General features: G+C 37.7%; 5 protein-coding genes and 1 long non-coding RNA gene across 10 annotated transcripts; 3 read left to right on the top strand and 3 right to left on the bottom strand.

Moving 5' to 3' along the window:
* Positions 1–837: 837 nt before the first annotated feature.
* On the top strand, positions 838–4,593 carry LOC111476454 (cryptochrome-1). The gene is made up of 4 exons (XM_023120112.1): positions 838–1,267; positions 1,710–1,928; positions 2,450–3,159; positions 3,449–4,593. The coding sequence occupies exons 1-4, from the start codon at positions 955–957 to the stop codon at positions 4,253–4,255; spliced, it is 2,049 nt and encodes a 682-aa protein (XP_022975880.1). The 5' UTR covers positions 838–954; the 3' UTR covers positions 4,256–4,593.
* A 1,058-nt stretch (positions 4,594–5,651) lies between these two features.
* On the top strand, positions 5,652–8,294 carry LOC111475232 (probable protein phosphatase 2C 10). Of its 2 annotated transcripts, none has more exons than XM_023119837.1 (6): positions 5,652–5,753; positions 5,844–5,920; positions 6,545–6,775; positions 6,847–7,123; positions 7,212–7,366; positions 7,442–8,294. In XM_023119837.1, exons 2-6 carry the CDS (start codon positions 5,882–5,884, stop codon positions 7,577–7,579), a joined length of 840 nt encoding a protein of 279 aa, XP_022975605.1. In that variant the 5' UTR covers positions 5,652–5,753; positions 5,844–5,881; the 3' UTR covers positions 7,580–8,294. The 2 variants fall into 2 exon arrangements, with proteins under 2 accessions (XP_022975605.1, XP_022975603.1); XM_023119835.1 differs by having other exon boundaries at positions 5,652–5,759.
* Positions 8,295–9,123: 829 nt separating this feature from the next.
* On the bottom strand, positions 9,124–9,739 carry LOC111475251. Its single transcript, XR_002716424.1, has 2 exons — positions 9,631–9,739; positions 9,124–9,308 (listed from the first exon to the last, which is right to left on the bottom strand). It is a non-coding gene; the product is annotated as an uncharacterized LOC111475251 (long non-coding RNA).
* LOC111475193 lies at positions 9,297–11,896 on the top strand. 2 transcript variants are annotated; one of them, XM_023119828.1, is made up of 4 exons: positions 9,297–9,358; positions 9,390–9,512; positions 9,605–11,102; positions 11,190–11,896. In XM_023119828.1, the coding sequence occupies exons 2-4, from the start codon at positions 9,459–9,461 to the stop codon at positions 11,717–11,719; spliced, it is 2,082 nt and encodes a 693-aa protein (XP_022975596.1). In that variant the 5' UTR covers positions 9,297–9,358; positions 9,390–9,458; the 3' UTR covers positions 11,720–11,896. The 2 variants fall into 2 exon arrangements, with proteins under 2 accessions (XP_022975596.1, XP_022975597.1); XM_023119829.1 differs by having other exon boundaries at positions 9,307–9,512; positions 9,605–10,877; positions 10,956–11,102.
* On the bottom strand, positions 11,664–13,709 carry LOC111475216 (protein WHAT'S THIS FACTOR 1 homolog). The gene is made up of 2 exons (XM_023119830.1): positions 12,409–13,709; positions 11,664–11,778 (listed from the first exon to the last, which is right to left on the bottom strand). The coding sequence occupies exon 1, from the start codon at positions 13,649–13,651 to the stop codon at positions 12,422–12,424; it is 1,230 nt and encodes a 409-aa protein (XP_022975598.1). The 5' UTR covers positions 13,652–13,709; the 3' UTR covers positions 11,664–11,778; positions 12,409–12,421.
* A 707-nt stretch (positions 13,710–14,416) lies between these two features.
* On the bottom strand, positions 14,417–20,078 carry LOC111475378 (probable pectin methyltransferase QUA2). 3 transcript variants are annotated; one of them, XM_023119869.1, is made up of 9 exons: positions 19,768–20,078; positions 18,517–19,228; positions 18,291–18,423; positions 16,794–17,034; positions 16,371–16,596; positions 16,088–16,263; positions 15,669–15,972; positions 15,435–15,573; positions 14,417–14,898 (listed from the first exon to the last, which is right to left on the bottom strand). In XM_023119869.1, the coding sequence occupies exons 2-9, from the start codon at positions 19,200–19,202 to the stop codon at positions 14,740–14,742; spliced, it is 2,064 nt and encodes a 687-aa protein (XP_022975637.1). In that variant the 5' UTR covers positions 19,203–19,228; positions 19,768–20,078; the 3' UTR covers positions 14,417–14,739. The 3 variants fall into 3 exon arrangements, with proteins under 3 accessions (XP_022975637.1, XP_022975640.1, XP_022975646.1); XM_023119872.1 differs by having other exon boundaries at positions 19,865–20,078; XM_023119878.1 differs by lacking the exon at positions 19,768–20,078 and adding an exon at positions 19,319–19,761.
* Positions 20,079–24,789: the final 4,711 nt, after the last annotated feature.

The raw sequence follows: 24,789 nt of genomic DNA, 5'->3' as shown, positions 1-24,789 counted from the left end.
TTAAAATTCTTAATTTTGGGTTCAATAAGACAATTTTTTTTTTAATTATAGTTTTCAGAGTATTTTATTTTTAATCCACCCATTTTTCAATAATTTAGTTCATATTATTATTATTATTATTATTATTATTATTTTGGTATGAGGATAAGAGGAAAAAGAAATAAAAATCTGAAAGAAAAAGAAGAAAAGTCTATGGCTAGAATTTGGGCATCAATTTGGTGTATCTAGTCCCTACTCTATCAATCAGTCCACTTCCTTCCATTTCTCTCTCTTTCCTTTTCATACAAATATTTTCAATTTTTTTAGATTCATTTCATTCAACCCCACCCTACACAATTCTCTCACCCTTTTAAATACATATAAAAAAAATATGAATATTCCTAATTTTCTATTTTATTTTTTAAAATATTTATACATTTTAAAATGGGAAATATCAATTGTAATAGCGGGTAAAAGTTTGAAAAATAGTTCGTTATATCATTTGGTTAATAAAAATATTAATTTATTTTAATATATTCTTTTGATTATTCTTGTTTCGCTTAAGTTGATCAAAGTATGCGACTAGGTTGAATTGGGATTATATTTAATTATATTAATATTTATCCATAATTTTTTATGAATTTATATTTCTATTTTATTTATTTTAAAATTGTGTTATGTATATCCAAATTTAAAAATATATTAAATTTTTATATTTTTATATTTTTAATTCATAAAATATAGTATTATATTGACAAGTATGACCAGACATGGATTCAAATATGATTTCTATGCTAATCCCCTTCGCACGTGCGAAAAAGGCAGGGAAAAAATAAGGTAAATAAATAATTAAAAAAAAAAGAAAGAAAGGTGAGAGTCTCACAGGAGGAGGATGGATATGGTTCATTGGTGAGTGACAGAAAAAGGGCGGTACGTGTTTTCTGGAGTGTTGGTTCCGTGCTTTTATTTTGTGAGATGTCAGGTGGCGGTTGCAGCATAGTTTGGTTCAGAAGAGATCTCAGGGTTGAAGATAACCCTGCTCTTACCGCCGCCGTCAGGTCCGGCGCCGTCGTTGCCGTCTTCATCTGGGCACCGGAGGAAGAAGGTCACTACTATCCCGGCAGAGTCTCGCGATGGTGGCTCAAACAGAGCTTGGCTCATCTCGATTCCTCTCTTAGAAGCCTTGGTACTTTTCTTGTCACTAAGAGATCCACCAACACCATTTCTGCTTTGCTCGACGTCGTTAAAGCCACTGGTGCTTCTCAGCTCTTCTTCAATCATTTATACGGTCTGTTCTTCCTGTTCTTCGCTTCAGTTTCAAATCCTTATTTGAATCGGTTCCTTAATTTCTCTCGTCTTCTTGTTTGTTTGTTTTGGATTATTGTGTTCAGACATCGGAGATTGTTTCTATCGGCCTTTTCTGGAATTGATTTCTCTGTGTTCTTGAGTTATGAGGTTTCTGCTCAGTGTATGATTGTTCTTGGCTGTGTTCGTCCGTTTCATTTTTGTTCATCTGCTTGTAAATTGCTACTAATTAGTGGGCGAAATCTGCTTATTATTGGTATAAATTGTAATCGTTCGAGAATTTCATAGAAGTGGAAAGAGGGAAGGTCCTTAATGGTTGTGATGCGAATAATTTCCATGTAGAATTGGCATCTTATGGAGTTTCCTTTGATGTCTTGATAATGATTTGGAAATACATATCTTATGAAAGCAAATTTGTTTGTCAGATCCTTTATCACTCGTTCGGGATCATCGAGCGAAGGAGGTGTTATCTGCTCAAGGCATCGGTGTGAGGTCGTACAATGCCGATTTACTGTACGAACCGTGGGACGTTAAGGATGCCAATGGCAATCCATTTACCACCTTTGCTGGTTTCTGGGAGAGATGTCTCAGCATGCCTTGTGATCCAGAGGCACCACTTCTCCCACCTAAGAGAATAATTTCAGGTTGCCTATTCTTCTATCATTTAGTTCAACAAGCCTTGTGTTTACTTCAATTTTTCTTTTCTTATCGAATATACGATTGATCGGTAACTCTCCAGTTGTCGTGTTTGTTTGTTCTTCGTGACGTTTTTTTCGTAAGAGAGAACACTCTATTGATTTCAGTCTATGCTGTGAGGTTTGTATTTCATTCTATGTTGTAATATATCAAATGTGTTTTGTGTACCACAAAGTTGCATAGTTGGTTCCATGTTATCGGTGGAAAATCGAGACGATTACCTTTCCCCAACGTAACATTACGCTCTTTGTTGTGTCATTACAGCCTATGGGTCAATTAATAAGAAAGTAGTTTCGTTTGTTACATATTTTAGGTGGCTCGTTCTGGCTTATTATTACGTTGGTGCGTAAGCATGGTATAGATTTCGAGAACATCATCGGTCTAAATAATGTCTATTGTTAAGAGTTACTGATCAGATAACGTCGTCGATCTTAAAGCTTCACTCTAAACATTGTGTTTGCTCCTTCAGGTGATGCATCTAGGAGGTGCCAATGTGACACATTGTTATTTGAAGACGAATCGGAGAAGGGAAGCAACGCGCTTCTTGCCCGAGCATGGTCTCCTGGATGGAGCAACGCGGACAAGGCTTTGACCACGTTCATCAATGGACCATTAATCGAGTACTCAAAGAATCGAAGGAAGGCAGATAGTGCAACCACCTCATTTCTGTCTCCCCACTTACATTTCGGAGAGGTAAGCGTGAGAAAAGTGTTTCATCTCGTTCGAATGAAGCAGGTTTTATGGGCGAATGAAGGGAACAAGGCTGGCGAAGAGAGTGTCAACTTGTTTCTCAAGTCTATAGGGCTCAGAGAGTATTCCAGATACATGAGTTTCAACCATCCGTACAGTCATGAAAGGCCTCTTCTTGGGCATCTTAAATTCTTCCCTTGGGTTGTGGATGAAGGCTATTTTAAAGCATGGAGGCAAGGAAGGACTGGTTATCCATTAGTGGATGCTGGTATGAGAGAATTGTGGGCTACGGGGTGGCTGCACGATCGGATCCGAGTTGTAGTTTCGAGTTTCTTTGTCAAGGTTCTGCAGCTTCCTTGGAGATGGGGAATGAAGTACTTCTGGGATACTCTCTTGGATGCCGACCTTGAGAGTGATGCTCTTGGTTGGCAATACATATCTGGCACTCTTCCCGATAGTCGTGAATTTGATCGTATCGACAACCCACAGGTGCACACACTTTTCGAGTTCTTCCTCAAATAAACACATTGTCCTCTGCATTTATCTAAAATCTAATATCTTCCAACTCCGTGCTTGTTCGAAAAAGTTTCTTATTGAGGGTTTTAGACATGAATTTTTTTTAAAATGGTCTTATTTTATTAAGTACGACGGGTCGGAGTATGGAGAATTGTATCTCCGAGCTCAAGGGAAGGAGTACATGCCAGAACGACAACTCTTTCTCTTAGATTACATGTGTTTCTGGATGTAACTGTCTGAACTAGTAGTTGTTTTTTTGCAGCTTGAGGGTTATAAATGCGACCCGTATGGAGAATACGTCCGGAGATGGCTTCCTGAACTTTCTAGATTGCCCACTGAATGGATTCATCATCCATGGAATGCACCGGAGTACGTACTCCAAGCTGCTGGGATCGAGCTTGGATCGAACTACCCCCTTCCCATCGTAGGGCTGGATGCAGCTAAAGCAAGGTTGGAAGAAGCGCTGTCGGAGATGTGGCAACAAGAAGCAGCTTCAAGGGCTGCGATCGAGAATGGAACTGAAGAGGGACTTGGGGACTCTTCCGAGTCGATCCCAATTGCATTTCCTCAGGAAATAACAATGGAGGAGGAGGACGTTGAGCCTGCAAGGATGAACGCTCATACGATTCGGTGCTACGAGGATCAGATGGTCCCAAGCATGACGAGTTCGGTGAGATTAGGAGATGAACCTTCTCTGAACATTCAAAGTACAGCAGAAGATGGTAGAGCAGAAGTACCTATAAATGCAAATTTAAACCAAGAGCCAACCAGAAATGTAGTGAACCCAAGAGTTCGGCCAACCAATCCAACGCAGACTCGACTTCCCTATACCCCAGGTATCGGCCTAGGAACTGCTGCTGAAGATTCCACTGCAGAGTCCTATTCCAGTAGTGATGTGAGACGAGAGAGAGACGGAGGTGTGGTGCCTGTTTGGTCTCCACCGAGTTCGAGTTACACCGAGCAGTTTGTGGTCGACGAAAATGGCATCGGAACAAGCTCTTCGTTCTTGCAAGGGCATCAACAGAGTCATCAAATAATTAACTGGAGGCAGCTATCTCAGACTGGGTAACAACTTGTGAATCATTAGTCATTTCTCCGAGGGCCAAGTCCCACGATGAGTAGTCGGTAGCTTGGTACGATACCGACTAACTGATAGAAGCAGTTCATCTGCCAATGATCGTCTCCCTCCCGCTCTTCCCGTTATCACGGTTGTATCATATGTCTTGCTATGCTGTATAGTGAAGATTGTAATTTGTGTAGCTGTAACACAAGCGTAGAGAATTGATATAGTGATTGTCGTCGTAGTCGTCATCGTCGTCTTTGAATAAACTCAGGTTTGCGACTAGCCCGGATTCTTGTAAGCTTTTTCTTAAGCTATGGAAATATTTCTCTATCTTGCTTGCCTTTTAAAATCAGATGCCTATAACTATTTCTCTCTTTCTCTTTTGTATGAATGAGTAAGATATTTCTTCTATTCTTAACAAGTCATCGAGCCTCCATAAGGGGACTAGAAAACGCCTTTCGATTTATCCCAACCCTTGCCACCTTCCTTAACAAGTCCTCGAGTCTCTTTTGCACCGCCTTTCTCATAGAAGCCACATGAAGAGATTTAAAAGAGAAAGTAGCTTTTTGACCTCTCAAGTTGAATTCTAGCGTCGAGAATGTTGTAACCGACCATATTAGAGTTTTGGTGGTAATGTCATGAAAATTGACCGATCATAATAGATATGAAAGGACTTTAATTTTCGAATCAACCACAAGATTGTGGCTCAAGCTTGAATCGCTCAACCGACCATCTAGTCAATTATCCCTTTCTCACACGCTTTTCATTATTTGCTCAATTGTTTCAACCCATTAGATTATTTATTAATTGTTCTTATTTCCAATATTTTATTTTATTTTTTAAATAATGTTCAATTAAATATATATTTAACTAATTACAGTTATATAATTAATACCCGATTTATTAATTTATTTTGAGGAAATTAAATTGAAATTAAAATTAAAAATTAGAAAGCAAGAGAAGTAGGAAGTCTCTGTGCTGTTGGTCGGTGACCGTACCTACACGTGTCAAAATCATGTAATTTACCGAGACATGTGGAGTTATTGCATGTTTTTTTTCTCAATTTATTGTTAAAAATATTCCCATGTTTTTATTTTTAAAATATGATTATTAATATGATTGAATTTTCCATCCCACGTAGGATTGTAACATAATTTAAAAAAAAAAGTGAAAAATTAAAAAAGAAAAAACACAAAGTCAACAGTAAAAAAGCAAGAAAGTCAACAGAGAAGAAAGTCATAGTCCCATTTTGTGGGTAATTTTCCTTTTTATTTTCGTTTTAAAATTCAAACCCACAGTTACTTTAACTAATTTTACATTTTTATTAAATCTTAATTATTTTAAATTGTGATCAAAATTTACATGTTCGCTTCCCTTTTCTCTCTCCCTCTGTCACCATTCTCTTATTCGATAGCCACACCAAATCAAGAACTCCAACAAGAACAAGAAGGTGAAGCGACGTCGCATAGAAGGAGCTGCAAAAGCGCAGCCCAGTTTTCCCCCGGTACAGGTTCGAGCCATCGTTTTGGGGTTCTGGGTTTTTTTTTTTTTTTGGATTATTAACCATTGTTGAGTTGGGAATTTGATGGTGCAGTTGGTGAATTTGGAGAGGGTTTGATTTGGATTTAGCTGATGGATAAGCTGTGCTGTTTGAATGCTTCCTACTCTCGGGTAAGAACCAAGAACAGCCTCTCTTACCTTTTGTGTTTCACCGTTCTTCAATTCTAGCTGTGTTGATTCCTTCTGTGCCATGAATTAACCAAATCCACTGATAAATTTAGGGCTAGAATTGACGTGGGATCCTTTAATCTACTTCCTTCGGGGTCTAGCGTCCTTGCTGGCACACTGTCTCGTGTTCATTCACCCCTTCGAGGCTTAGCCTCCTTGTTGGTACATCGCCCGGTGTTTGGCTCTAATATTATTTGTAACGGCTTAAGCCCACCGTTATTATATATTGTCCTCTTCGAACTTTCCCTTGTGAAATTCTCCTCAAAGTTTTTAAAATGGATATGTTAGAGAGAGGTTTCCACACCCTTGTAAAAAATGCTTCTTTCATCTCTGTTGGGTTAAGGCGTAGTGCATCGCTGTAGTGTTCTATGTACAGAGGGATATTTGGAAGGGGTAATAACCCAAATCCACCACCACTAACAGATATTGTTCTATTTGAGCTTTCTCTTTGAGTTGACTCTGCAAGGTTTTTAAAAGGTAGGGAGAGAGGTATTGACACGGTGATAAATGTTCTCTTCTCCAACCGATATGGGTTCTCACAGAAAGATTATTAATCTGGTGGTGTAGGTTCGGTCGGCGTCGAACTACGGTAAAGGAAGAAGCCATGAGGGGGTAATCAAGTATGGATTCTGCCTGGTGAAAGGGAAAGCTAAGCATCCCATGGAAGATTACCATGTTGCTAAGTTTGTTCAAATTCAAGAACATGAATTGGGGCTGTTTGCTATCTACGATGGCCATGTTCAACAAACTGTGCCTGCTTACTTACAAAAGCATCTCTTTTCTAATATCCTCAAAGAGGTGACAACCAACTTCTAGCCCACCCTGCCCTATCTGAGTATCCATTCATGTGCCTTTTCTTTTCATTACAGGAGGACTTTTGGGTCGACACGAACAGCTCCATCTCGAAAGCCTACGAGAAAACGGACCAGGCGATTCTGTCTCACAGCTCTGACTTGGGTTGTGGCGGATCAACTGCTGTTACTGCTATTCTGATTAACGGTCAACGACTATGGGTGGCCAACGTCGGAGATTCACGCGCAGTTCTTTCGAGAGGCGGTGAAGCTATACAAATGACTATCGATCACGAGCCGAATTCCGAACGCAGCATCATCGAGAATAAAGGTGGCTTCGTTTCTAACATGCCAGGTAACTTATATAGAAAGCAGAATTGAACTGATGTCTTGGTTCATATCAGTTTGAGTTCATGTTTTGTTTCTCTTTCCTATAAAAATAGGAGACGTACCTCGAGTGAATGGTCAGCTAGCAGTTTCGCGAGCATTTGGAGACAAGAGTCTCAAATCTCACCTACGATCGGACCCCGACATACGTGATATTAACATAGACGCCAACACGGATGTATTAATTCTCGCTAGTGACGGTCTTTGGAAGGTGTTATCTGATTCATTCCTAAACACTTCTAGAAATCATTCATTTGTGTTCTTCTTATGAATGTGGATGAAACAGGTGATGGCGAATCAAGAAGCGGTCGATATCGCACGAAGAATCAAGGACCCGATGAAGGCTGCAAAGCAGTTAATAACAGAGGCTTTGCTGAACGGGAGTAAAGACGACATATCGTGCATTGTCGTTAGATTTAGATAGTAAAGACGACATTCAGTATATACCCCAAATAAGAAGAAATTTATCTATTAGGCCAACAAAGTAAATATACGTGTTTCGGGTATACTGTATCTGTAAATTAGATTAGGCTGATTATGTTTAATTTCAAATTTTATTATATTAATGAGCCCAAGCCCAAAGCCCAAGCCCAAATCCCAAAGCCCAAGCCCAAATCCCAAAGCCCAAAGCCCAAAGCCCAAAGCCCAAAGCCCAAGCCCACATATTATTGTCGTATTGCGAAAATTACCAAATTACCCCCGCAGAAACGGTCGTCTAGGGTTTCAGGCGCTATATATATATATATATTCATCGTAAGCTTTGATCCGAAGGCATACGATTCCAATTTTACAGCTTCTTGGGTTTTGGGGTTTCAAGCATTAGGGTTTGGGTTTAGGGTTTGGGTTTAGGGTTTGATTCCATTGTTGATTAAATTGGCCTCTCCTTTCAGCTTCAAGTGGTGAGATCTTTTGATCGTATTCTTGGTGGCTTTGTTCTGGAGGCGTACATTGATTCTCTGAGGTTTGGGGGGTTTTCTTTTGTCCAGATTTTGTGCTATCACATCTCTGGCTCCCCTTGCTTCGGTACATTGCCCTTGTAATCGTCCATTTTTATTCCAATTTTGTGTATGAATCCTCTGGATTTGGGAATTCGTTTTCCATTTTATTTTTTGATGGTCTATTTGATTGTTCGTGTCATATGAACTGGGCTCCGTTGGGAAAATGGAGGACTTATTATCTCCTTTATATTTTTTTTCTGGGCCGGGCCCAATAGATTAGCAATTAAAATATAAATTTGCACTATTTAATTATATATCCTTATTTTAATAGAGATGTCACAAAAGGTAGAAACGGGTCAAAAACAATACTTTGAAACAAATGAACAAAGAGATGTCGATTTCTCACCATTCCATATGCAAGGATCCATGCATGTAATCTCACACGTGCCATTACCCTTGCCCCTTCCTTCCAATAATGGATATAGATAAAATTGGAAACTAAGTACTGATCATCGGACGGCGGTGGATGAAAGTTCGAGATCGTGACAGCGTGAACACCAGATTTATTTACGGCCCATTTAGCATGTGAAATTTCAGGATATATAACAAATATTCCACCTCATATTTAATTATAAATTTGATTTTATATTAAATAAATATTTCGTTTGAAGAATATGGGGCGTTCCATGCGGGACTTCTTTCTTTCTCTTACTACTGTAACTCGGTGCTCCTATTTATCCCTTCTCCTCTTCCTCAATTTTACACCATTTTTGTCTGGATTTGGGATTTCAGAGCACTCTGTTCTGAATCCCCCGATCTTGCTTCTTTCAATTTCTTCTTCTATAAGGTAAATCTGGAGGACCTCATCGACCAAAGGTGCTTCCCTTTCTCTATTTCATCTTCTTTCTTCTTCATCTTCTTCAATTGCCAATACGTAGATTTTCTTTGATTAAATTATGGATCGCATGGACATTTTTTCCGATTTTGAACTTGATTGCGGTCATACCGGTCTACCTTGTTTGTGCGAGTAGTGAAGCTTCTGAGGAGAAGCTGCCTCGTTCATAACTCTGGCCGACGTCGCTGTGATATCGTCTCAATCTTCCCCTAGAATTGGCCGTTTTTGTGGATTGTCTGGTCCATGTGCGTCGTCCGATTGCAGTTTGTTGTTGCTTCGGCGTCTTCCGATCGACTACGGCTAATTTCATTCCGGTCGACCTTTTATAAAAAACGAAGTATTGCTCTGTCAAAATCGCTATCGATGTGAGAATTTGAAAAGGATTACTAGCAGGAATAGTTCATGTGAAAGGGATTACTAGCAGGAATCGAAACGTAGAGCACATTTCTTATCATTCAAGAAGTATACTTATGACAAAATTCAATTGCTTCTCTGGCCGAACAGGGAAGAAGAAGAAAACCAAGGCATGTTTTCTTTCATTATTCGTATCTTGCTTGATAAGTTTCCCAACGGAGTTTGCTAAATATATATATATCCTCTTAATCTATGGTTGCAGATCGATTTGGAACCGGAGAAGCCTACCGAATTGAAATATCTGTCGAAAACTTTGCATGTCAGCAGCATCCATCACTGTGAGGAGCCTCTCCAGGGTGGAGAAAGGAAACCGTCTACCCTGGACGTTTCAGTTCTGTACCCATCAGAGAATAATTCTAAGCTGGATGATAAGTTAACGAACAATCATGAGAGTTCTGTAGCAGGAGCAGCAGTAGAACCAGCATATGAAGGGGAGGATGAGCGAGACGACAACTCGATCAAATGGAACCCTTCTGACTTTGATCTCCCTGCTCAAGACACATGTGGAGAAGAATTTGAGTTTCAATTTCCAAGTTCATTGGGAAAACAATTAGATAAGATCATTATTGAAGGGGTTGATACAATCCAAAGTGGACATGTTAGTGATCCTGGAATTGGTAAGGCAGTATCTTGGGCATTACCTAAACTTAAACGCTCATGTTCTAATCTGGAAAGCAGGGATGTGCTTAGAAACTTATCTCCTCATCAGTTGCCTCCTCCAATGTCTCAGTCTTTCGAAAAACTACAAGAATTGGCAGACGAAATGAGGAACTATGTTGATCCGGGCAGTCCAGGGTCTGTTATGACTCATCACAGTGCAGATAAAGTCATGTTGAAGAAGCGTTCTTCAAGCCAGATTCTACCTTCCAGAAGCAGGAGATTGTGGTGGAAGTTGTTCCTGTGGAGCCATAGAAACCTACAAAAGCCGTGTACTACCAATACCAAGGCTCTTCCCACCAGCTCTGCTTTCAACCAGCAAGGTGGGTATTGCTCTGACAATCTTGAGCCGAACAGAGCAGCGGGGAAGAGTATAATGGAATCACCTGGATCAGGAGAATGCCCCGAAAACAACGAAAGCAATGATCAGGATCAGGAGAATGTGTGTATTGGAGTTTCTGGTTTATGGCCACAAAACCAGTGGGTTGCATTTTCAGCAGAATCATCTTCTACCCTAAGAAGAGTGGATGAGTGGGTGAAGGATCTTCAACTAGAACCCTGTCTTTCAATTGACGCGGTTGGGGATGACAATGATTCAGATACTTTCTTCCCGCTAACTCCAGAGCGAACTGCAACTCACACACCCCGACGTGGAGAACCCAATCTGACAGAAGAGATTTTGTATGCCAATAGCATCATTGGGTCGCTCAATTCTTCCTCAACCGTGGCTCACATCTCTGGCATTGGCTTAAAAGCCATACCCACAATCTCGCACCTATCCGGTCTTAGATCTGTCAACTTGTCTGGAAATCTCATAGGTAATTCCTTCTTATATCTCCAAATGTTTGGCATAGCACTATTCTTGCCACTGAAATGGTTGGTTGGTTGGTTTCCAGATCACATTAACCCTGGATCACTGCCCAAGGGACTGCATACGCTTAACTTGTCCAGGAACATGATCATTGCCATTGAAGGACTCAAAGAGTTAGCACGACTTCGGATACTCGATCTGAGTTACAATCGTATATCTCACATAGGACATGGTACTGTTTGAAAAACGTAACGAAAGGTCTAAAACTTATCAATTTCTGATGATTCTGAATGTGCAATTTGTTGAATATGTACACCAGGGTTGTCAAACTGTGCAATTATTAAGGAACTCTATCTTGCTGGCAACAAGATTAGTGATGTTGATGGACTGCATCGACTCTTGAAGCTCACGGTTCTCGACCTAAGCTTCAACAAGATTTCAACAAACAAAGCTCTGGCCCAACTTGTTGCCAACTACAACTCTCTTCAAGCTCTTAATCTGTTGGGGAATCCAATTCAAAGTAATGTGAGCGACGACCAGCTACGCAAGGCAGTTGTTGGCCTTCTTCCAAGTCTTGTTTATCTAAACAAGCAGCACATCAAAGCACAGAGAGCTCGAGAAGTCGCGACTGACAGCGTTGCCAAAGCTGCACTAGGGAACGGTAGTTGGAATTCTCATAGAAGAAAATCAAGGAAAACGAGCCATATAGCATCATCATCTTCCATCAGTGGGCACAGGAGTAGTGCAAGTGTTGCACACAAAGGCAGGCACAGATCAAAAGCGCCAACCTTGCGCCATTATTCTCTGGGGATGGATTCATCGGCCCTTCCATCATCATCACGTCGTTAGGATGTGTTTTCTGTTCTGTTTTGTTTCCCAATTTCTTCAGCTCTATCACATTCGCTGCCCTGTTTTTCCCGTCCATAGAACTACGTTAGTCATGTGGTTAAAATGTTCTCTGTAACCTTAGTGAATTGAGATTGCATTTCTTAATGGCATAATCTGACTTTCCAATTTGGTTTTGCACCCGATATCGATTTTTTGGGTTTTCCCTTTCAAGCTTCTCATGGTTTTAAAATCCCTACCAGCCTATCGGACGTATTTTAAAACCTTGAGTAGAAGCTCAAAGAGAGAGGAATGAAGCATTCTTTATAGGGGTGTGGAAACCTCTCCCTATCGGACGTGTTTTAAAACCTTGAGTAGAAGCTCAAAACAAACGCGTTTTAAAACCTTGAGTAGAAGGTCAAAACAGGTGTTTTAAAACCTTGAGTGGAAGGTTAGCTCAAATTTTAAAACCTTGAGTGGATGCTCAAATTTTAAAACCTTAAAATTCCAAAGAGACAATATCTACTGGCAAATTTCAAATATCTCCTAGCAAATGACTTTATACTGATCCCACTTTAAATCAAACTCAACAAACAGAGATTCAGCCTAACAAATAGTGTATGCCAAAGAAGATCTATATTTACCTCATTGGAGTGACAGATATTTTTTGCCTAAGAACAAAAACAGTTCATTTCTAAATCAATATCACTCACCTTTGATATGATATCATTCCATCTTCTGCATTTGAGCATATCTACGCAGCTTCTCGTTGAAAACAACTTGAGGATCCTTCTCAATCAAGTCGCCATTTTCATTGTATGCATCCTTCAAAAAAACAACCCAATTCATTTCCGTCCCAGCCAGATAAAAGGTTCTGGGTTGCTTCAGAAGCATCTGATAAGTGTGCTTAGTCAAGCTGAACTCCTCCTTAAACTCCACAATATGATGAATAGAAGCCTTCTTCTCCAATGTCAAGCTCAAGAACTCATGCACCACGCCAACCCTGTACTTCTCTGCTTCCAATGTCCAAAGTTCCAGCTTCGATCCGTCCGAATATGGCGAAACCAATGGAAGTGTATTCAACAAATTCAGCTTCCTCGTATCATCCTCATCCAAATCCAAATCCTTCCCATGTTTCACAGGAAACTTGAACGCCCTTTTCGCCTTATCTTCGTTCACCACGAACTCTCTCTCGAGCTCACTAACAGCCAGTAGAGGATCCCAATTGACCAATTCCAGCACCCTCTTCCCATCATCTTCCACCACAACTCTGAAGAAATCCGGATATTTCCCCACTCGATCTCTAAAATCCTCTGGAATCCCAAACACCGATCTGCAGTGATAGATTTTCGACAATGGAATTCGCTTATTCGCCGACATCATCAACAACTTCCTCACAGTTCTAACCCTATCCATCTCCATCGAGTCCATAATCCTCTTCTCTTCCTCGATCAACCTCTCCATAAACTCGGTAAATCCAAACCACATTTTCCCATCCACGTGACGGTAGGGTTCGAACATGAGCGGATGGCGCTCAATAGATCGAGCGACCTTGCGTCCTCTCGGGAAGCCGAGTTCGCGATAGAGCTTACCGGCATCGTCGAGGCGAAGAACGTGCTCCGGCTGCTTTGAAAGGAAATCCTTCGATTTAAAAAGGAATCTGAAGAAGGAATCTGTTTCAACGATGCGCTCGAAGTAAGAAATGCGATTAGGTTCGGATTGGACAAGCTTGGTTCTAGGGCTTTCTTGCTTCTTGCGTTTCTTCCTGAACTTCTTGGGGAGCTTGGTGATGAGGAAGGAGGTGGAAAATGGGAGTTTCTGGTTGAAGAAGGAAGCAGAGGAATGGCGGAGGGAGTTTGTTAGGGTTAGGGTTTCAGGGGATTTTAGGTTGGTGACGAGAAGGCGCCAAGCCATCAGAATTTTGATTTGGTTGCTTTTGCTGATTAAACTGGACATACTGGAAACACCGGAAATCTGGAGCTAAGTAATTCATTTTTTTCTTCACAAATTTAATTTATACTCCTAGATTTTAAGTTGAACTAATAATTATATTTATTTAAATTATTTTAAAATTTTTAAAATAACATAAATTTTCTCTAAGTATTAGTACTAAAATATATATATATATATATATTATATAAAAATATTCTATTATTTCATAAAGTAAAAATTAAAAAGGTAAATTAGTACAAATATTTCTAAATTTTTAAAAATTTCATTAATATTTTACCAAAGTAAAGCCACGAGAGCTTATGCTGGACAATATCATACTATTGTGGAGTAAAGTCATGAGAGTTTATGCTCAAAGTAGACAATATCATACCATTGTAGAGAGTCGTGTTCATCTCATGGTATCAGAGTCATGTCCTAAACTTAGTCGTGCCAATAGACCTCAAATGTCGAACAAAAGACTCCAAAAGAAAAGGAGTCAAGCCTCCTCGAAGACAGTAAAAAATGAATAGGACTCCAAAAGAGTTGAGCCTCAATTAAGGGAAGGGTACTTTATTCGAGGGGAGGTGTTATAAACAAATAATACTCTCTCTATTGTTATGAGGCCTTTTGGGGAGCCCAAAGCAAAGCCACAAGAGCTTACACTCAAAGTGGATAATATCATTCCATCGTGGAGAATCGTGTTTGTCTTTAAACTTAAAAAAAATAATAATAATAATAATAACATACAAATTATTAATAAAGAAATTTTTTAAAATTTACGACAAAATAAAAAATAACTGGGAATTATATTATGACAGAGCAAAATATGAGGTTGCTTATTGATGATCCAATTTCACAATCTTAATCACATTGAGGTATATAACATTTGAGGAAGTGCATAAAAATACAAAGCTCTAAACAATCCTACAAATTCTTACTTCTGTGCTCATCTTCTGCATAATTACATGATCCTATTTCGGCCTTACGGCTTCTATGGCTGCTGCTATTCTGGTGTGTTCAATCCTAATTTGTGTACTCTCTTCTTTCCTGTTTCTATGCCTCCTATGATGCTTATTCCATCATCCATGGAATCAATATAAAATACTTTGTAATCACTTTGCTTGTCTCTTCAACAAAGGTTTTTGGCAGATTAGGACTCTCTCGTCGTTGTTATCTTCGATTTCTATAACTCGGGCATCCCACTTAAGCTGTGTAGTTAGAGTTCGGGCTGATTCGATAAGTGCAGCGGTGTCACGGATTATCACCCAACCCTGTAAAACCAGTGACATTGTCGACATCATCAAATGATATCACCATTTGCAGGACAATTTTCAACCAATCTAAGATGTGAAGTATAGAGCGGGAAGCACTTTTAGTCATAGCAGAAGTGTTTTACCGAGGTCAAGAACACTCCCTGAGAGATCCCACATCGGTTGGAAGAGGAAATGAAGCATTTTTTATAGGAGTGGTGGAAATCTCTCCCTAGTAGACGCATTTTAAAAATCTTAAGGGGAAGCTCGAAAGGGAAAGCCCTTCCGAGCAAGCCCAAAGGAGATAATATCTACTCGTAGTGGGCTTGGGCTGTTACACCCGAAGATGGTAATATCAAAGCAACTCAATCATCAAATGTTTTTGGATCACTAGCTCCCTTGAGTATTGGTTTAAAGTCCTTCATTCCTTGTTTCCCATAAAGAGATTGCAAGTTTTAGGGAGCTCAGCAGCAGAACTTCAACATACTTTATTGGTTATTCTTATACTTCACTAACACTAGAACTAATAACAGTAACTAAAGGAAAAGAAATAGTACCTCTGGACGAAGTAACCGATCAATCTCAATGAATAAATCGAGCATCGAGCACCTCCGCTTCTTACTTGCTTCAAGGGACAGAAGCCCTGCCGCATGCACCAAATCATATGATCTAGGATATGTTGGAAAGGCCTCGCACCTGAATTGAAGAAGGCAACTAGAACGTAAGAACAAAAGAAATTTTCTGCAGCAAACGTCAGATGAGATTCACCAAGTTTAGAAGAATAGTATTACCAATCGTGCAATACCCCAATGAAACCTCTATCCATTATCAAGGGAAGATAGTTCGGTCCATCGGTCGGTACCACGTTCATGACCCATACAGACTTCCCAGCCTCCAACAATGCAGAATTGAAGCCTCCAAAATGAGCGTTCATATCTAGCACATTCCGAAGCATGTTGTATGGCGGTAAAGGATCCTCATCGCCTGGTCTTTTCGGATGATCCGAGAAGATCAATGGTGACAAAAGAGACCAATAGTTCTTTACTGCCATTTTCCAGTTTAGAGAATCATCTGTGAAATCATCTAAAGCCAATCCTGAAACATGTCAACTTGACATGTCAGTGAAATGTAATGGGATATCATCAAATCCAATAAAATCAAAGCTTTCCTTTCAACTTATTCGAAGAAACTTGAGCATCGTCGTAATTACCATGCAAAGCCAGTTCACTCTTGTTCAAGTTAGCCCTCGAAGGCCAAGTTCTTCTTTCGTTAATAGGAACCCAACGACGACTTTTTCGTCCTCCAATGCAGCCTTGGAGTGGTTGATAATATGGAGATTCAATATCGTGACCTTTACCACATATTGGAGGAGATGAATCTGGCTTCCTAGATATAAAAGCAGCAAAAGACAAAATTAAGACTGCAATGTTTTCGTATTGACAAATAATCAAGCAAGACATAAAGTTACATGCATTCTGCCTCGGATGTCCTACCGTGAGCTGTAACAGTTACTTTTACTAGTTTTCTTCCAGATGACAGTTTCATCTTGTTGAAAAAGCATCTCCCAGCACAGATATTCTACGAAATCCTGAATGAAATTCCATCTTTTCTGGTTCTCTTTTTTGTGAAGAATTCCCTGAGTGTTGGTAAGTGGCGACGTCCACACGAAATACCCACCGGGCCTCAAAACTCTATCAACTTCGATCAAGTATCTACCATCTGTTTGAAAAAGGAAAAAGATTTAAAAGTTTCCTTGTCAGAATATACACAAAGATGGGACATAATTGACCACAGAGTGCCACACGATATATAGAATCTATGATGTTCTCAAAAACCGAGTTTGTTCTCATTGATAAAATAGATTAACATCAAAGAGTAGCACCCATCAATATAATGGAACGAGGCTTTAAGTTTACCTTTACTATCCCAGTCAACACCGCATCGTGCACAATGAACCATATCATAGGAAAGGGATGGATATGGCAACTGTTTTGAAGTAAAAGAACCAAGCATTGCAGGGAGGCCCCTTTCAAGAGTCAGTTGAACTTGACTGCCAGAAGCCTCATAATTTGCTATGCACATAGTCAAGAGATGTTTGGAGAAAAGATGTGCTCCAAAGCTCCCATAACCACACCCTATATCTAGAAGGGTTCTTACCTGCAAAATTTTAGGAAGGTGCAACTTGTTGTTAGGTATTCAAACTGGCGTTATATGTTAACATAAATATGTTCCTCAGCGAGTAGTTTTCCTTGACTCGCTATCTAGCATCATTCGAGTAGACAGATTAAAACAAAAGAAAATGCTAAAAATTTAGGACTTTGAAATAAGAATATCCTTGTAAGAGTATTATGGAGTTGAAGCTAGAAGTGAAGCAATTTGGATGATCTTTCCCAAACGAAATAAGAAGTCGCATGTAACAGCCCAAGCCCACCGCTAGCAGATATTGTTGTCTTTGGGTTTTCCCTTCGGGTCTTCCCCTCAAGGTTTTTAAAACGCATCTGCTAGGGAGAGGTTTCCACACCCTTATAAAGAATGCTTTGTTCTCTTCTACAACCGATGTAAGATCTCACAATCTACCCCATGCGGGGCCCAGCGTCTTCACTGGCACTTGTTCCCCTCTTCAATTGATGTGGGATCTCACAATCCACCCCTCTTTTAGATCCAGCGTCCTCGCTGGCAGCAATAGGATCTCACATCACGAAATAAGAAGTCGCATGTAACAGCCCAAACCCACCGCTAGCAGATATTGTTGTCTTTGGGTTTTCCCTTCGAGTCTTCCCCTCAAGGTTTTTAAAACGCATCTGCTAGGGAGAGGTTTCCACACTCTTATAAAGAATGCTTTGTTCTCTTCTACAACCGATGTAAGATCTCACAATCTACCCTATGCGGGGCCCAGCGTCTACACTGACACTTGTTCCCCTCTTCAATTGATGTGGGATCTCACAATCCACCCCTCTTTGAGATCCAGCGTCCTCGCTAGCAGCAATAGGATCTCGCATCACATCTACAACCATGAAGGATCCATTGAATTTGGTTTCCTTTAAAATGACAGGATGTGCATGACCATGATGGAGCGGTATGTGCATGACCGTTTGTATCTTAGCGAGGAAGTATAGAAGACCAATCTACCCCCTGCGGGGCCCATCATCTACACTGGCACTTGTTCCCCGCTCCAATTGATGTGGGATCTCACAATCCACCCCTCTTTGAGATCCAGCGTCCTCGCTGGACGCATTGGGATCTCACATCACATCTACCACCATGAAGGATCAATTGAATTTGGTTTCCTTCAAAATTACAGGATGTGCATGACCATGATGGAGCGGTATGTGCATGACCATTTGTGTCTTAGCGAGGAAGTATAGAAGACCACAACTGATGACCTGGCTTAAACAGAGCAGTGACATACATACCCCAATTTCTCTGAAATTTGATTCATTTCTCAGCCCAATCATTTCTGCAATCTGGTGAGAATAATCTTCAACACCATCAAACATTGGAGAGGCAGAACGAAAAGATATCTGTTCTTCCTCTAGCATCATCATCCTGTAAATTCAGGAGAACAATTAGTCAAAGAAAGATAATGTGAGCTCAATCTATTGGGGTTTTTTTTTTTCTCAAATGAATTTCTAGGCAAACCTTTTGGTCAAGCTTCCTGAAGAAAGGACCTCCTGTGCTGTGATTTTCACATTTGCTACCCAGATAACATCCCTTCCGGTGGGCCATCTAAGAGGAATCTTGTAATTCAAGGGAGGTTGAACCAAACAATTTTGCCACGAGCTAGGCTCACAATGTCTATCATACTCATCATCTTTTGTATCGCTCGAATTGAAGCAGGGAACATAATTCTCAAACTCCGGCGAACAGAATTCAAGCTCTTTCAACCTTGAAGGACCAAGAGAAATCTCCCCTATATCCCAAAGGTCTGAAACAAGCTGCTCTTGGAGTCGCCGATAACCATGGAATATTTGAACTTGGGAAGAACCAGAAATGGAGAGCGTCCACCAAAAAGAACCAGTAAGAGCAAGAATTATAATCAATACTAAACTCAATCTCAACATTTGCAGTATATATTGCTGCCGACTTCGTGAGTTCCCAACTAAAAAAGAATCAGAAGCAAAGCCATTCTCAGTGCCTCCATATTTGGAAGGGGAAATGTCTGGAAGAAATAGACGAAAGGGACTCCCATTTCCTCCATGATCTGAAGAACCTCTTCTATCCACTTCTTCCTTATCAGTTTTATCTTTCATTTGGGAGTCCCATTTATCATCATCATGACCATGTACCTTCACACCGGATGAACCTCGATGCAAAGGCCTGGACATTGTCTGCCGTGGTAATGCAAAATCAACTGGAACACATAAAATTCATAGAAGCAAATCAATAAAAGTTCCAATTCAAATACGAATACAGAAATTTGCAGCGTAAATTACTTTTCCACCTCGATTTAGTTCCAAACATTAAAGCAAAGAGACCGATTAATTGACACGAAGATCCAGATTTCATCTTTGGAAAGCAACGCACACTCGCCAGCATCCAAAAAAACATAATTAAAAGAACGAATTCATCTTTTAAGATCCGCATCTTCAATTCAAAACATCAGATAAAGAAAAAAAGTAGTAACACCAATCGATAACGATTCAAGATCAACAAAAACGAGCTACAAAGGAAAATCCAAGCATCCTCCAATCAAAGAGACCAAACAGCACATCAAAGCAATTCAATCAAGAAGATTAAGTAGTGAACAATGAGTCCATAACATAAATTCTTCACGACAAAACATCATTATCCTTCAAACAACACAAGAACCAATCCCAGCTACTTCATCCAGAGTAGAAATTAAACCCAAACCAGCATGAAAAACAGTAAGAAGAATCCAAAAGACAGTACCTCAACTAAAGAGCGAAGTGAACAAGATGAATAGAAGAATAAAAACAGGAAGAACACAAACAAGGCTGAATTGAATATAGAATGAAGAAGAACCGACACCCTAGGCTGCCATTGTCGTCTTGTTTAAGCTCGCAAAACGGATTTTCAATTCTCTCTCAAACACTACTCCATTACTGGATGTGGAAGCGCTCGGATTAAAAGCAGAAGAGAGGAGTGGACTGTGTGTGGAGAGCGGGAGGAGAAGAAAATGGAGATTTCGTACAGATCCAATCACGACAAGCTTGAAAGCTCCCGTGAAGACTAAAAATGATTCCCAATTCCCACTCTCTTATATTCTTTTCTAGTAATTAAAAATACTCCATGCAGTATTAATTATTTTAATTATTTTAATCACCTTCCTTAATTCGTCATTATATTAAGTAATTCTCACTCAAATTAATTTACCAATTTAATACCTTTTTCTTTTAGCTACAACTTTTAAATCCCCAATTTCTGTGTGTATTTTAGTTATTTAATAACTACTCGTTTTATTAATTACACCACTTCAACTAATTAATTTTATAAAAATATTTTAATTATAAACTCTTGTTATTCGAATTAAAAATAATAATGAAAAGAGGCAATTATTAATTTGTTTATAATTTTAATATATTAAAATAAAACGCCAATAACAAAAAATGGGTTTCCGGTCAGCCCGAGATCCAAAAACTTTGACCCGTCTCCCGGAGTTGGTGGGGAAAAAAAACCGACAAATCAATCTTTTTTTTTTTTAACTAATTATAAAGTTTATAATGTCAATTATTTATTTATCAATAAATAGTAAAATAAAGTAATGGGGTTTTTTAATTAAAAGTGAACGAAAAAGGTTATTAATATATTTTAAAAAAAAAATAATTGTATAAAATTAGTATAAAAAATAGACTACTTTATTTCAGAGTATTATAATTGGAAATTAATTTTAAAATAGCAAAGGAGATCTAGCATCAATTTTTTACATTACCGAGGCGGCTATTAATGGCAAACATTGAATATAGTTAACGTTGCCTAATCTCCCTACCCCGTTTAATTTCTTTTTTTATTTATTTATTTAAATCAGTGTTAAATTAAAAGTTATTCCATAAACTAAGCTTAATTTTTTTTACTTTCAAAATTATAAATCTAAATTGGTTAATTAAAATTTTAATTTATCATGTGGTAATTTTAAAATATGAGAAATAAAATAGATATAAATTTTAAAAATTTAATAACTTGGAATCTCTTCACTCGTCTTTGACTCTTGAATTTAGGTTAATTAATTAATTAATTTGATAATTATTTATTTTAATTTATTTTATTTTATTTTTCCCTTTTTATTAAATGGTTCTTTATTTTATTTTTTATTTTTTTTTTATTGAGAGTTGAAATAATGGGAGTTTGTGTGTGAAAATAGAAGGAAGGGGGACCCAGTAGAGCCGCGTATGAGGTGTCGGTGGGGTGACGTGGCAAAGCCGGATAATAGGGTCCCGGTGCTGGGTGTGCACCGACGTGGAAGGAGTTTTCTTTTTCTATTTTTTTATTCTTGTTTGTTCGAAATTATGAATGAGAGTGAGGTGGCAGTTTGTGGTTTGGTGGATGAAACGCGGGATCCGATTCTGCTTTAAATAATGCCTCCTAAAATTTATTTATTTATTCTTACGGAATATATAAATTCCAAATTTATATTTTCTATAAAAAATAAATAATAAAATTGACCTTTGACTAAATATAATTATTCATAATTTTGTTGTCCACATTTTTTAGCACACACCATTATTGCCTAAAACCACTTTTAATATGCTTAATCATTAATTAACTATTATTATTACTTTTAAAATGGAATTATTTAAAATGGAATTATTTAATTAGTCTAAATCTCATCAAAGCTGGACTATTGTTTTCTCCTACACAATTGTTTTTAAAATTTGTTTTTTTTTTATTATTATTATTTATTTATTGAATTTTTGTAGGTACAAACAATATTCTAATCATGGTTATGGTCTATATTTATGGGCATTATTATATCCTTCCAAAATTTTTAAAATTTGTATTTTAGTTTATGATTTTTAAAAATATCATTTTAATTTTTATATTTATTTTAATTTTAATAATTTTAAGTAGGATTGCACGTTGTTAAATAAATAAATAATTTTTAAAGCTTATCCATAATTACAAAATTCGAAATTAAAATAAAATTGACATCCATACATGTTAAAAATTAACTCAAATTACTAGTTTAGCCTTTAAACTTTTAAATTTATGTTTTATTTAAAAAATTAATTTTGATAATATATATATTTTTTTTAATTTGTCAACTACTGAACATAAATATATTTTTATTGAAAGTTTAAGGATTATTAATTTTAAGCATAGGAAAATGTTTAAATAATTGAACCACGTGGAATGTTGATTTCTGATTTGACCTTACAGCATTGTTTCCTTTGTTCCTTTTGTTAAACTCCATGCGCTAGATCAAGCGACGTCGTATTAGTCAACAAAATAAGTGGATTTAATTTTTTATTTTTTTTTAATTTTTCCGACATGTATCATGAGGAAACACATACGGTGTCGTTTACAGAGTTAATGCCGCCTATAATTGGCCAAAGCAGCCGTCGTGGTCGGCTGTCCGCATGAATTTAACTTTTGAAATTGATAGGTAAAAGCATAAATATAGGTTTTTATTTTAATTTGAAAAATATTCTGAAATAAATTTTCTAAATCATTATTTTATTTTGATTAAACCCAAAATTACTATCTATAAAATGTATTAAAAAAATTTATAGTTTTTTCTACCCAATTATTTACTCTAAAATTAAAGATATTAAGAATTATTAGATATATTTGTAATATTAATTACATTTAAATTAATTTTTTTGTGGGGGAAAAAAGGGATAAGGATAATAATGAGAGGCAAAAAGTGGGTTTATTGAATAGTATACTTAAAAATAAAATTAATTAATTAATTAATTTAAATATGTACCAAAATGCCCATGTGTTGTGTTGCTTCAATTAAATTATTTTCCTCAACCTCCCAATAATTTTGTTTGTTTGTCTATCAATTACATAAAATAATTAAAAATACCAATTTTGTGGGATTTTTATTTGTTAATTGTCAACAATTATAAATATATTGGGTTTTATATTATAAATATAATATAAAACCCAATATATTTCGGTTATTAAAAATAATAATTAAAAAAGCACAGCAAATTGAATTATAGCTAGATTGATTGTGACAATATATGACATTTTTAGTTAGTGCATTGTGGTAGTTCAAAAGTAAAAGCAATATATATATATATTATTATTATTATTATTATATAATAATAAAAGGGGTAAAATTGTATCAGTTCTATAATTCAAGTTGAGGGCTTTTTTACGGTATCTGCCATGATAATTTAGAAGTTATAGTAATAATTTTGTGATTGATCAAATGAAAAATTTAAAGATATGATTGTTTTATTCAGTGATTCAATGAAAAAGTCAAATTTTTTATTCAGTTTGACTTCGAAAAAAAACACTCACAACTACCATTATATTGGAGAGACCACCACGCGATACAAGACAAGACAAGGTAGCTGCAAAGTTACAAACAACACTCACTTTCAAATGTTGTAGTGTTTATAATGGCCAATTATAGCCTTTGCCCTTTGTGCCTATAGAACCCCACAAACAAGCCATCCCATTTGGATGGGATGGAATTTTGTACATAAAAGGCGTATTTTCAAGAGATAACAGTACAAATAGATTAGATTATCGGATAAAATTAAGCAGTCGTCGACTATTTCAACGCGCCTTTGATCTATTTTGATTAAGACCGAAATCTATAAAAGACAGAAGTAATTTAAACCGTCAAACAAATGAAAAAAAAAAATTAGGATGGAGTTGTGAAATTACAGAAAAAAACGTTAGCAAATGAGACCTAAACATGTTAAGCTATAAACGAGAGTATTCATTTTTTTCTCGATAATTTAGGGTTTGATTTGGTTCGGTTTGGTTTGGTTTAATTCGGTTTATTTTTTTCTAAATAAATGAGCTGAAAGAAACATGGAAGTACACTACAAAATGAGAAATTAAGGCGTAAATGAGGGGTTGGAAATGTCCCACATCGCCGCATTTATTGACAAACTTACGAGAGAGCCTTCAGAATTGACTATAAAAATCATTCAATGCTTCAACCTACCACATTTATGAAATCACTTCACCGTAAACCAATAATCTTTTTTACCTTTTTACTTCGAAGATCAAATGGGGTAAAAACAATATTGTTTTAAATCCGACCTTCTTCTGAAATTACTGCTTTGGATGTCGGCGGTGAATATTAACTGTGTCTGAGCCCAAAGCTAAGCCCACGGATTTAATGAAAGGCCCAATGGATCGGTCCATATTGGGTTCGTGACTACTCTAGTTGTAAATGAATCTACTCCGGAAATTGTTTGGGCTATCGAATGGGCCCGATCTCAAAACATATGGATCTTATTGGGCCCTAATGGGCCGGTTCTTTTTTTTTTTTTTTTTTTTTTTTGAGGTTAGACCGTAAAATGGACTACCGCTAGCAAACTCTTATTGGGCCCTAATGTCCATCTTTTAAGTTCAACCAAACTCGATATGTAACTGCTCATGACTATCGCTAACAAATATTGATCGTTTTTGCCCGTTACATATCGTACTTGATTCTCGCGGTTTAAAAACGTGTATACTAGAGAGAGGTTTCTACACCCTTAAAAGGAATGCTCTCCAACCATTGTGGGATCTAACAATCCACCTCCATTGGGTCTTAGCATCCTCGCTGACACACTACCCTATGTCTGACTCATATACCATTTGTAACAGTTCAAACTCATCATTAGTAGATATTGTCCACTTTGGCTCGTTATGTATCATCTACTAGGAAGAGGTCTCCATACACTTATAAAAAATGTTTTATAACCGACGTGGGATAGCAGTTATGGAAGAAATATATTTAACAAATCACTTTATATAAAGTGATATCTTTCCATATAAGAT

Source organism: Cucurbita maxima, unplaced genomic scaffold (genome assembly GCF_002738345.1).
Source record: "Cucurbita maxima cultivar Rimu unplaced genomic scaffold, Cmax_1.0 Cma_Scf00003, whole genome shotgun sequence".
NCBI classification, from domain to species: Eukaryota; Viridiplantae; Streptophyta; class Magnoliopsida; order Cucurbitales; family Cucurbitaceae; genus Cucurbita; species Cucurbita maxima.
Note: the sequence above shows the minus strand (reverse complement) of the source record. Positions and strands in the feature narration are given on the sequence as shown.